Below are 13,277 nucleotides of genomic sequence, written 5' to 3' on the forward strand. Positions count from 1 at the left end.
TACATTTAGATTTCAAAGAAAATATCTTAATATTAAAAAGGAATCATAAGTTTGATCCTATCCATGTTGTAACGAATGCCCTTTAAATAATAAGGCCTAGTTGTCTGCAAGCATCATAAGATAAAAAAAATGTAAATTGAGATAATAAATATTGTTCTAGCCACACTTGTGACTGCTTTGGGAAATAATGCTCGTTGTAGACGTCAAGGGGTAATTGACTGTGAGGAAACGTATAGTCTGGCACATTTGTTACCCACAACAAGTGAAGATTTTAATCAAGAAAGTGAGAAAAAAATTTTTTTTTTATAAAAAAAAATCTGACATGGTGACTTTCGTAACCGACAGTAAAAATCATGTGATCTGACCGGGGCTTTAGACAAACTAACATATTTTTATGAGTTGCACATCAGCATTTAAATGTTACATAAAAAATATATTTATGTTGTTACCTCAATTAACAAAAACAGGCATTTAAAAAAAACAACAAAACATGTTTTAGCAGTTTATTCAAAATGTAATAATGAAGAACAACAATCCAAGTAAAATGTAGTTTTATTTTATCATCAAGTTTTATTTATTTCAGTTAAATTTGTTATAACATTAACTATTTGAATGCTCCAATGTTTTGTTTTAAACAAGAGTAAATTTAAAAATAATTATAATTACTTTCAGATAGCCAATTTAAGTTATATATTAACTGGCTAGAGCATGGACTAAAAATCTTTCTAATTAGTTGCCACACAAAATATATTAAGTTTATCACCCAAATCTAATATTTACAATGTATTGTTACTTTTATTTCAAATTACCAAATGCATTTAAACAGTTTTACTTTATAAACAACACTAGTGAACTTAAAGGAGTCCTACTATGCCCCTTTTTACAAGATGTAAAATTAGCCTCTGACGTCCCTAGAGTATGTCAATTTTCAGCTCAAAATACCACACAGATGTTGCTTTGAAACTGCCCCTTTTAGGCTTTGATCCTAATTGTGACGTTTTGGTGACTGTTGCTTTAAATTCAAATGAGATTGTGCTCTTTTCAAAAGAGGGCGGAGCTACGGATGCCTGTGTGTCAGCATAGTGGCTGATTCAAAACTAGTCCTATGCTAATGAGGGAGAGATCATCAATAATGAGTGGGGCTTTCCCCCTCTGATGACACTTAAAAAGGGAGAATGTCAATCAAAGTGTTTCTACAAACTATTTTTATCAAGTGTGATTACAAAAATACAACTAATTAATTTCTAATATTATTTCTTTCTATATTTACACACTTTTTGCCACACAACAGTGTTTAAACCCCTTAGAAAATTAATGTTTGCATAATAGGTCCCCTTTAACGCTAAACAGTTCAATAGCAAAGTGTTTGAGCTTATTTTGAAGCACTTTAGCTATAAGCTAACCCACTTTATCCTGAATGGGGAATCTCACCTTGCGTCCGCAGCAGTATCCCAGACCCTGCATGACAGGGTCGATCTCCTGCTCAAACACCTCAGCTAGCTTGGAGCAGTACTTGTATACTCGCGAGGTTTTGCGGTTGTAGAGCCAGGCGTTGTTGAACATCAGCCAGATGTCGTCTACATACTGCCAGGGCTCCTGGTACTGCCCGGTGTCCAGCTTCCTCTTAATGGTGGAAAGGTCAATTGGGTTCTTCACAATGTCAAAATAGTCCTGAAAAAGCAAGATGGATTTAATATGTTTCATTATTTTGAAAAGATCCACAAAATATTAGCTAAATGATACATAGGTGCATGGAATTTACCGGGATGCCTAGTAAATTTGGGTCGACTGGCTGGCGAAATGGCAAGGATTCTGGGTCCTGGCGATACAGAGCTTCCAAGGTAGGCATTAGCGCTTGTCTGAGCTCTTCCGGTTTGAAAACTGCAACAAATCATGATGTTAAATGACTAATCAAGTCATATATACATACAGTGGGGGAAATAAGTATTGAGCACGTCACCACTTTTCTCAGAACACATATTTCTAAAGGTGCTGTTGACTTTAAATTATCACCAGATGTTGGTAACAACCAAAGAAATCCACAGATATGCAAAGAAAACAATATTAGTTCATTTACAAATGAAGTTATGTGTAACAAAATGAAATGACGCAGGGGAAAAGTATTGAACACATGAATAAAGGAAGGTGTAGAAAGACATGGAAAGCCCAGACAGCAGCTGAAATCTCTTAGTTCTTCAGCATCGATCTGCCCTTCCTCGGTGTAAATGAATATTAGGTGCTTCAGTCCAACATCTACATTTGCAGGATGATGAAAATGAAAGCAGAGTGGACATTTCAGAAAGACAATGATCTAAAACACACCCAAGCAAATGCTCAAATCCATGTCAACAGCTCCATTAGAATCATTATTCCCTGGAAAAAAAACAGGACGTGTTCAATACTTATTTCCCCACTGTATACTGTTAAATGTAGTTCAGGGTTAGGCTTTTACTTTTCTTTCGTGACTGAGCAGACTGGTTTGCTGGAGTGGAGCTGTTAGTACTGGACACTTCTTCTTCTTTCGGCTCAGTCTTTGTCTCCGGTTTCTTGTCCTCAGTCTCCATCGGTTCCTGTTTGGGCTCTACAGTCTCCGGCTGCTCCTTCACCTGTGGAGGCTTGACATCTTCATCCTAATGAATGATACGGATCACAGTTAATTGGTATGATTTTGAAAGCACCCGTGAGTTGAAATTCAGCACTAAAAATGGCATTTAAGTTACTTTTTCAAATCATATCCCATGTACAAGTCGACATGATGACAACAAATATTAAAAAGGTTTAAATATTATTGATGAGGAATTCTGAAGGAAGCTGAAATTAATCTTTTGTCCATAAAACTTGTATCTTGTATCACCTGCTATTAGTGTTGTCACGTAACTGGCATTTGAAAACAATCAGTACTGGAATTTTAAAACGGTCCATTTCCCACTAACATTTGAGCCATGAAGATCAATCGATCCATCAGCGGATCGCTCGTATGTCAGCTTATAATCTTCGCAGCTTTAAAACGCTCTAGTGTCTCTGTGGCTACACTCAGTAAATAGTGGTGAGTTCGGTGAACTGATGACCTTGATGCAGTCATTTCGGTTGAGCACATGAACACAAAGGCCAATCACCGGTATTTAAGATCAGGTTCAACAGAGCTCAAATATTAGCGGGAAATTGACGTTTTCAAATCTTCAGTACAGATTGGTATCGAATTTCAGTATTGTGACAACACCACCTGCTATTAATTTGCAATTGTTTTGATACCTTTATAATTTTCTAAGTTTTATTTTCATTATTTTTTATTTTCTTAAACTTAAAAAGGCAGTGTTTAAAAAAAACAAAGTAAATGTATATTAGGGGTGTAACAGTTCACAAAAATCACAATTTGGTTGGATACGACACAGTGGTTTCACGGTTCGGTATGCTTTCAATATGCCAAAAAAAGAAAAAAGCCAGAGGATTTCTCTGATTTTATTTTTTTAACATATTAAAACGAACATAAAAGTATGATCTTGTTTTTTTTATTTTACTTTGAACAGTGATAGAGCTATACATCTGGGGTTTCTGCTTAGCAGCAAATAAAACAATTCCTTCTTTATATTAAAAACCAAAAAGCTTCCCATAAATATAAATGTAATGTTATATAATGTATTGTAGTAGTTAAACAAATAAAAAGAAAAGAATAATTTAGTTTTTATATGGAACTCAGTTTCAATCAATTTTTAAGTATTTTTTTATTTTCAGAAAGATGAGTGTCCACCTTTTCTTCAGACAGCACAGATCTGCTTGATTTTACTGTCACCTGCCATTTTAGTGGATCTGAAAGCAGGAATTATCTGACTGAAATGGGCTTAAGAAGGAATAATGTTACAGGGGCTCTTTTACATGTAACATTTTCTTAAAACTCAAAATTTCCACTACTGATTAAGGTCTCACAGGGCTCGAAATTAACCTTTTTTCTTGGTAGCACCGGTGCTCCTAACTTCAAGCGATTAGGCGCAGCAGACAAAATTTTGTCGCACCCACCAAAAATGATGAGCACCGTTACTAGACGTTTTATATTAACAGAATCTATTATATATTAACACTAATCACAACTAACAAATAAACACAAATCTGCAAAAATCAGTCGCACGATTGACAGCATTGTGATGATTTAATGAAGAATAAATAACGTTAGAACATCTCGTGCTTAAAATGTGTAGATGAGGCAAACACTGTTACCTGAAAACTCCGTCCCTCAGGCTTTACAGTGAATGCTTCAGTCATTTTTATAGCAGACTTTAAACACTGGAAGTCTTTTATCCACTCTTCGAAAAGTGTAAATGCTGGATTGACATTCAGCACATGATCACTGATCAGATGTGCCATTAATAGTAACTTTAGGTGGTTTCTAAAACTAAATCTGCCAGTGTTGTTTTCATTCTCTCGTATCCACACCTTTACATTTTTGCGACTGTATCTCTCTGTCATCAGAACTGAGTGATTGACAGCTGATATTAACCAATTCATTCGCGTTCTGTTCTAGCCCAGTGGGGCTGTTCGAATCGGTTCAAATCTGTAGGAATTTCCTGTCTGAATGCTGCAGGGATATTTGCATGTAGTGCATGTTTCCAGTTTTCGTCTAATTCCAGTTACTGATTCCGTGATGTCAGTGTAAATGAGTTGACATACTCAAATATTACCGCTAAAATAGCTTACTGTCATAGCAGATGTTATTGTTTTTTTCCACCACTCTCTTGCCATCATCCTCATAACTTACAGAAAAAACCAAAGTTCTCCCAAATGTCAGACCCGCTGTTGGTTATAGGATTACATTAACGTTACTAGCCATTTTGGGAGCTAGTGTAGCGTTTGCCTGACTTTAGTAGTGTTTGGAGGTGGGCGGGAAAGGCAGCATATGTCACGTCATTTGGGATGCCTTGTTGAGCGTTGTTGCACTGAAAACATTATATTTTGTATCTTTTTAGATATTAGCCTGAATCATTTGGTTTGTAATGCGTACCGAACCGAACGTCTCGTACCGAACGGAAAAATTGACGACCTAAACTATCATTCGAACATAGTATGGTATTTTAGGTCTTGATAATTTCTTTTACTTCAAAGAAATGCAGCCTTGGTGGGAATAGGGGGCTTTTTTAATCAAAAATGCAATAAAAGCAACAAACTGTAATTTATACTTGCAATCTGAAATAAATTTTCTTTTAAAGGTATTTTATATTGTCATTTTTGGATTGCTTGTTTATTTATTGCAACATCAGCAAATTTACATAAAAACATTACATGACAAAAACAACTACATATTTCAATAAAAGATGATACAGAAACAATTTTGATTGTAAAAGCTGAATTTTTACTTTAGCTATCACGTTCATATGATCATTTGCAAGTCACTCTTTATTGATTTGTGTTTATTAGTTGATACATTTATTTTTGCTATTTTTGCAATTAATAACAAAAATAAAACTAACCTGAACATATTTTTTTTCATAAATATAAGTTATTTAGTTATATTAATAATTATCAATACAAAATAATAACTCAATTAGAAATAAATAAGCTTAAAATAAGTAATCATAATAAAATAATAATCATAAACAAAAATAATTTAAGGGGCAATGTAATACTTTGCAATAAGGTTTCTTATTTAGTTATAATAATAATAATAATAATAATTATAAATCAAAAATAATAATTTAGTTAGAAAATTCAATTTGGAATAAGTAATCTAAAAAAAAATCATAATAAACAAAAATAAAATAAATACATTTTAAAGAGGTACTTTAAATTTTTCAAATAAGGTTTCTTATTATTTAGTTATATTAATAATAAATATAATTATGAATAAAAAGAGAAGTCAATTAGAAATAATAACATTTGAACCATTAACCCTTTATAAATTCATAATAAATAAAAAATTTAAATACATAAAAAAAAATCAATTACATTTTAAAGGGGTTCTGTAATACTTCCAAATAAGGTTTATTAATTATAATTATAAATAAAAAATTATAATTCAATTAGAAATAAAACAATTTGGAATAATAATCATAATAAAATCATAATAAAAACAAAAATAGCATAAAATAATTACATTAAGATTTCTTAATTAATTATATTATTAATAATTACAAATAATAATTTAATTAGAAAGAATTAAATTTGGAATAAGTAATCTTAAAAAAATCATAATAAACAAAAATAAAATTCAAAGGGGTACTGTAATACTTTTTAAATAAGGTTTCTTATTATTTAATTATATTAATATTAAATATAATTATGAATAAAAATAATAATTCAATTAGAAATAATAACATTTGGAATAAGTAATCATAAAATCAAAACCAAAAAAATAAATACATTTTGAAGAGGCGGTGTAATACTTTCAAATAAAGTTTCTTATTATTCAGTTATATTAATAATTATGAATAAACATTAATAATTAAATTAGAAATAATAACATTTGTAATAAGTAATCATAATAAAACCATAATAAACAAAAATAGCATAAAATAAATACATTTTAAAGGGTTAATGCAATACTTTCAAATAAGGTTTCTTATTATTCAGTTATAATAATAATAATAATTATAATTATTATTAAAAATATTAATTAAATTAGAAATAATAACATTTGGAATAAGTAATCATAATAAAATCATAAACAAAATTAAATAAATACATTTTAAAGTAATCTAACACAATGTTTCTCAACCACGTTGCTGGAGGACCACCAGCTCTGCACATTTTCCATTTCTCCCTAACCAAGCACACCTGATTCAGATCAATGCAAAACATGCAGTGCTGGTGGGTCCTCCAGGAACGTGGTTGAAAAACACTGATCCAATACATTCAAAATAAGGTCAGGAACTCCTAAACCAGTTTTAGGCCAACTGTACATTTCATTTCAGCCCTGTCACACACACCTCCATCTTAATATCGGGCCGTTTTTTCCCAGACTCCACTTCCTGCTCGTCTTCTTGATGCTCGATTTTGGGCTCGGCAGCAGGATAGTCGGGCAAAGCCTGCTGGGAGTGTGTCTCAGCCACAGAAGCAGGCGTGGGGACTCTATTATCAACACTGGGAGCCATCTGAGAGAGCTAACACACACACACACACACACACACACACAGCAGATAAGTTAAAAAGCATCATTGCATGACAACCTCAATGCTGTTTCTGCTGGCGATCCTCACCGGAGTGCTTGGCTGCTGCGCTTGCACAGAGGTGGGCTGCTGCATCTGCATGGGGGGCTCAGGCTGGGACTGCAGGGGTGTGTGCGGCTGGGACGGGGCAGGGGAGGAGCCCAGGACAGAGGGAGGACGGGGCAGGCCGCTGGGGATGTGGGTGGGCGTGACGTGGCCCCCGACCGAGGCCGGCGTGGAGGGCTGGGTCTGGAGTGACTGCAGGCTGGCAGCGGCTGACGGGGTGGAGGCGGAGGGCGGAGGAGGGGTGGAGCACAGGGCGGACGGCGGGCCCAGAGAGCCCACAGCGTTCAGGGTCAGGTTAGCGTTCTGCTGCTGCTGCTAGAGGGGGAGAGACGGAGCGCAGAGCCACTCAGATAAAGCCAAACTACTGCGGATGCATTTAGAAGAGGAAGTACAAATCCCATTCATTTTACCCATAGGGGAACTGATTATTAAAGTACACATGAAAGCAAACCTAACCATATGACTTTGTTAGCTCACATTGCTAGTTTTGAGGCGAACAATTCATCTGTGCATGTCACTGAGAGAATCGTTTGCCCTTGCCTTTGCTGCATCCCAATTCGCATACTATCCGTCCTAAATAGCATTTGAAAATATAATTGGTATGTCCCAAATCGTAGTATGTTGTATGCCAAAGGTTCCCGGATGGTTTACTATTTCCGGTAAACATTTAAAGTGTAGAACCATCCATACTCTAGCTGCTAATATTACCCACAATACATTGCGCGTTGGACAAGAATCTGATTAGAACTACAAACTCATGTAAATAAACTACAAACATGGCGGACACGCAAGACCAACCGTCAAGCAGAGAGGCTTTGGTACAGATGTTTGTATGACTGTTAATCAATATCTCGCCAATTGGAACATATTTAAATCATGTTTTCCATGTTATATTTCATCTGCAACAACAACATGTACTTATATCAAGATATGTTTGGACATTAACCTCTAAATGCAGAATTATCCAAACACCTGAGGAGATTTCTCTGCGTGAAAGACTGGCAGATTAACCTGATGCTGTTTCTCCAATTAGGTAGGAAATTAAATATGAACGAATTTTGGATAATGTGTCAAGAAGATTGACGGGGGATGTAACTAAACAACAGAATGAGGAAGTAGTGTGTCCCAAAGCTTGCATACTCTTCTGTTACACACTCAAAAGTAGGGAAGCACTGATTTTAGGGCAGATATCAATAACCGATAACTCTTCAGAATTGGAGGCCGATAACCGATATATATATATATATATATATATATATATATATATATATATATAGGCCGATAATTATAAATATTTCAAAATGTTATATTTTTATACAGTAAACAACTGATTTTATTTTAAAAACTTTATAAACGTTTGAACTGATCTTATGAACTGTATAGTCTACTCAAAGCAATAAATTATAGAATTGCAAGGTGATTATAGAGACTTATAATCACAAATATATGCCAAAAATAAATTATTTCCTTTTCTTCGCATAGTAATAGGTAATTAAATATGAACGAATTTTGGATAATGTGTCAAGAAGATTGACAGGGGAGGTAACTACACAACAGAATGAGGAAGTAGTGTGTCCCAAAGCTTGCATACTCTTCTGTTACACGCTCAAAAGTGTGTATTTTTCCTTCACAAAAAAAGTACACTCAAAAGTAGGGAAGCACTGATTTTAGGGCCGATATCGATAACCGATAACTCTTCAGAATTGGAGGCCGATAACCGATATATATAGGCCGATAATTATAAATATTTCAAAATGTTATATTTTTATACAGTAAACAACTGATTTTATTTTAAAAACTTTATAAAAGTTTGAACTGATCTTATGAACTGTATATCCTACTCAAAGCAATCATATTAGAATTGCAAGGTGATTATAGAGAATTTATTTTTGGCAAATATTTGTGAATATAAGTATTTCCTTTTCTTCGCATAGCAAATTAACATGCAGCTTGACTGTTGCATAAAAATAATAGCAAAATAGGATTTAATTAACAAACAAGTTAAATAAATATATTTTAAATAAAATAAAAGAACTTTGAACTAAAACCAGCTCAAATGTTCCTAAATAAAACGTCCTACAGTGATGTACACATGTACAAATATGTAATGTCCGAAAACGCGTTTTGAGAGGTGTTTGGGCAGTTCAGAGCCATCGTACAAGCGAAAAGCTAAATGCAGATAGTATGATTTGCTTTAGAAAACGCGACATAAATTCATCCTATTTGGCGTTTTAGATTCTTTTTAACACATGCAGCTACTGCTTGTCAATCAGACAACGCTTCTATGTTTGTTCTTGCTGTCAATTGTAGGAAAATGATCAATAAAAAGTTTATAATAAACCGCTGTGAGTTTCAAACTTTAACTGGAGCCACAGTGTAACACGTGCGTGCACACGAAGCGGAGTCAGATTTGTCCTCGGAGTCAGATTTGGATACAACACCTGAGCATTGAGCACAGATGACGTTATGACAAACACAGTGCATAATATAAAGACAGAATGTGGCGGCGAGTTGAGAAGAACCCCTATGCTGGATTCAGTGACTGGCACACCTCTCCCCATGCTGCTGTGAAGGCTGTCAGATCAGATGGGTTTGTGTGCGCGCGCAGTGATTGCCGTCACGTGTGCTCGTTGTAATCATTATGAATATGCCGATCAAACTGAATACAATCTTACACCAACAACACATGGTAGGCAGCGAGTTGATAACAACAAATAGTCATATTAGATTACGAACAACCCAACAGGTTGTTTAGGACATGTGCTGCTAATATGTTTAGACAGGTAATATTTTTTCAGAGGCGATTTAAAGTAAAATACACAATGACACTCAATCAAACATATCGACCATGATAAGGAGTATGGTTACTTATTGAGTTATTAACGCCCAGCAATGAAGAAAGGACGGACTTTGAATGAATAAACAATGTGAGGAAAGCTCCATTAGAGCGCCCACGGATGCTCGAGGCAGGCAGTTCTGTACAATTGCGTAATTTATTCGCTCAAGATATCGGGCTAATTATGACATCAGATCGATAACGATAATTTTAAAAATAGCATTTATCGGCCAATAACCATATGGGCGCTGATATATCGTGCATCCCTACTCAAAAGTAAATATTTTTCCTTCACAAAAGAGTACATACTTTCAGTGCATAGTATAGGTATCATGTCTTAAGTATTTATGCTATTGTTGTTACTATATGTGAGTCTTGTGTTGTATTGTGTCACGAAATGAGAACTCCTGACTGAAATACAAATCTACCTGTAGTACAAATAGCATAACCCAACCTAATACTTTTTGCTTTTAATAAACATTCGTTGCTGTGCATCTCATAGCTGGTTTAGCATATGACTTAAAACACTTTAAAGCCCTTTTAAAGCCCCTATGTACAAAATGAATGGGGAAAATACTTCCAGAACAAGTAAATGGGCACTATTGCACTATGACACACTGGTAGCACTATGCCAAAAGAAAGCCTGAAGACGTGATGTTTGTGACTCCTCACCTGTTGGACAGTCTGTCCTGACTGCTGGGCCAGGTTTACATTCACATTCATACCCCCGGCCGAAGCTGGGAACGGTGTCTGGTTCATGAACTGGTTCTGGTTGGGCGTCTGGCCCACCATGTTATTAGCATGTCCTCCCATCATGGCTTGAGCTTGCGGCATTCTGGAAGGAGACATAACCATCTGCAAAAAAAAAACAAAGAAGAGAAGTTGTAATTGAGTTAAAGAAGAATATTAAGGCACATTTTCACTTTTTGTAGAGCAAGCTTGTTTTATAACCCTAGTTAGCAGTTTACATTAAAGCAAACCAAATTATGCTGACTACTTATTTATTTATGCGTGTTTGTTATTTTTTTGTTTATATTATGTTATATCTATTTATTTATTTATTTGTTATATTTTTGTTTATATTGTTATATTTATTTATTATTTATTTGTTTATTTATATGTTATATTTTTAAGTTTATATTGTTATATTTATTCATTTATTATTTATTTGATTATTTATATGTTATATTTTTAAGTTTATAATATGTTATATGTATTTATTTATCCATTATTTATGTTTTTATTTATTTATTTGTTTGTTTATGTTATATTTTTATGTTTATATTATGTTATATCTATATGTATTCATTATTTATGATTGTATTATACTTTTGTTTATATTATGCTATATCTATTTATTTATGCATTATTTATTTATTTATGCATTATTTATTTATTCATTTATTTATGTATAGTTATGTTATATTTTTTGTTTATATTGTTATTTCTATTTATTTATTTGTGTATGTTTTAATGCCAAAACAGCAGAATAGGCTATATTGATGGCAACATGTGTACTAAATATTTATATACAGTTTACAATCTTAACTGTTTCTTAATCATTTGTTGTACAAAAAAATTATACAAATAACACTGATAAAGTTGTATAAGTTGTTTTAATTTGATCAATGTTAAATACTCTAAAACCCTTCCAGAAGACACTTTTTTAAACATTCTCCTTCAAATATTTCCTGAAAGAGGTGTTTGATTTGCAAGTTTTGACCTTTTCCTTAAGACAACAATTCTATAAAATTTCCCTCATACTGGGGAAAGTGGTCAAGGAAAAACCCCACATTAAGAGATTTTCGATCTTTGATATGTAACCCTTAACAGAACTTTATATGGCACAGTCTGAAACATAAATACTTATGAATGTAAATAATGAATGTATCTAGAGACCTTGACACTTATATAGTATGTCTTTTTGTTTTCATGTAGTCACTCGAAAGGGTTTTTTGTTCAGATTTGTTTGAAAAATGAAAAAAATTAAATAAAATTAATAATAATAATAAAATATCTATAAATAGTTTTTAAAAAATCTGTTATTATTATTTAAAAATATATACATTATTAAAAAATATTTTTTTATAAAAATTTTGTCAAAATATTCTTACACAAGTCAACAATGCTGACTATACATAAAAAAATAATAAATCAGGAAAATGATTTAAATACAACCATAATATGTTATTTTACTATTTATTGAGCCTTTGACTGCTTGCAAAGTGAAAAGGAACTGGAATTAACATGTAATTTTCAAACCCATTTGCATTTTATATGAAATTTTTGCTAATAAAATGCAAATATCTACAAGCTGTTTGATTCACGTGCATTTCTGTGTTTGTCATGATTCTGATTAACAGAGACTTGAAAATAATGGGTAATGCACTTTTCCACCAAAACTAATAAATGATTATTTATAATTTAAAATTCAATAAATAATGCACGCAGATGACTTTAATAAAGCGTAGTCAGTTATAAAAATTAGTTCACAACAGGTCACTTAAAAAAATTCTTATTGCAAAAATGAAAGCCAATTTTCTTTTGTTGTTGCAGTGCTGTTGTTAAAAAATGTATAGTTTTCCAACGTCATCGATGCAAAATCAGTTCTTCCTCACATTGCCTTCATCGCAGTGCAACTAATGTGTGAGCAAGAATAAGCCAAACATAAAATACAATTAAAGAGTTCAGATGCAAAATCCCTAAGTGCCATTTGTTAATTTTCTACTAAAATGAACATTTTTCTTAGCTTCATATGTTAAAAAAAACAAGAAATAGAAATGATTAAAAACAGATTCCTCTCATTTTTTTCGGTATTTACAAATACGGAATTATGTTTAAAAGAATATTTCCAATTTTTAAACATACAAAGTACCTGAATATCTCTATTCATGTATGACATTGGAGCCTAACTTGAAGGGTCTTGTCTCTAGATATGTTGAATATTTTAATGATACCAGAATCGCTCCAACAGAAAATTTAAAGATGTCTTGGGAAAAGGACCTGGGATTAGAGATCTCAGAAGATAACTGGACTAATGCTCTTCAAGTTATCAGGTCCTGTTCCATTAACTCTAACCTCCAGCTGATCCAATATAAGGTAGTCCATAGACTACACTATTCCGGCACTAAATTGCACTCTATATACCCCTCTGTATCGTCTCTATGTATTAAATGCAAGACCAATGAAGATACACTGGCACACATATTTTGGTTCTGCCCAAAAATATCTAAATTTTGGAT

At 33.3% G+C, this 13,277-nt stretch overlaps 1 protein-coding gene across 4 annotated transcripts in view; it reads right to left on the reverse strand.

Moving 5' to 3' along the window:
* Nucleotides 1–13,277, reverse strand: part of crebbpb (CREB binding protein b) — an 86,421-nt gene that overhangs the window by 9,370 nt on the left and 63,774 nt on the right. For 2 of the 4 annotated variants that reach the window (XM_056453105.1, XM_056453103.1), the window contains exons 13-18: nt 10,708–10,890; nt 7,185–7,511; nt 6,915–7,088; nt 2,453–2,630; nt 1,763–1,881; nt 1,432–1,671 (exon numbers count right to left, since the gene is read on the reverse strand). In XM_056453105.1, the coding sequence (XP_056309080.1) occupies nt 1,432–1,671; nt 1,763–1,881; nt 2,453–2,630; nt 6,915–7,088; nt 7,185–7,511; nt 10,708–10,890 (1,221 nt within the window). Of the gene's footprint in view, nt 1–1,431; nt 1,672–1,762; nt 1,882–2,452; nt 2,631–6,914; nt 7,089–7,184; nt 7,515–10,707; nt 10,891–13,277 lie in introns of all 4 variants that reach the window. The other 2 variants (XM_056453104.1, XM_056453102.1) reach the window with 1 other exon arrangement.

The sequence above is a fragment of the Danio aesculapii genome, chromosome 3, assembly GCF_903798145.1.
Source record: "Danio aesculapii chromosome 3, fDanAes4.1, whole genome shotgun sequence".
NCBI classification, from domain to species: Eukaryota; Metazoa; Chordata; class Actinopteri; order Cypriniformes; family Danionidae; genus Danio; species Danio aesculapii.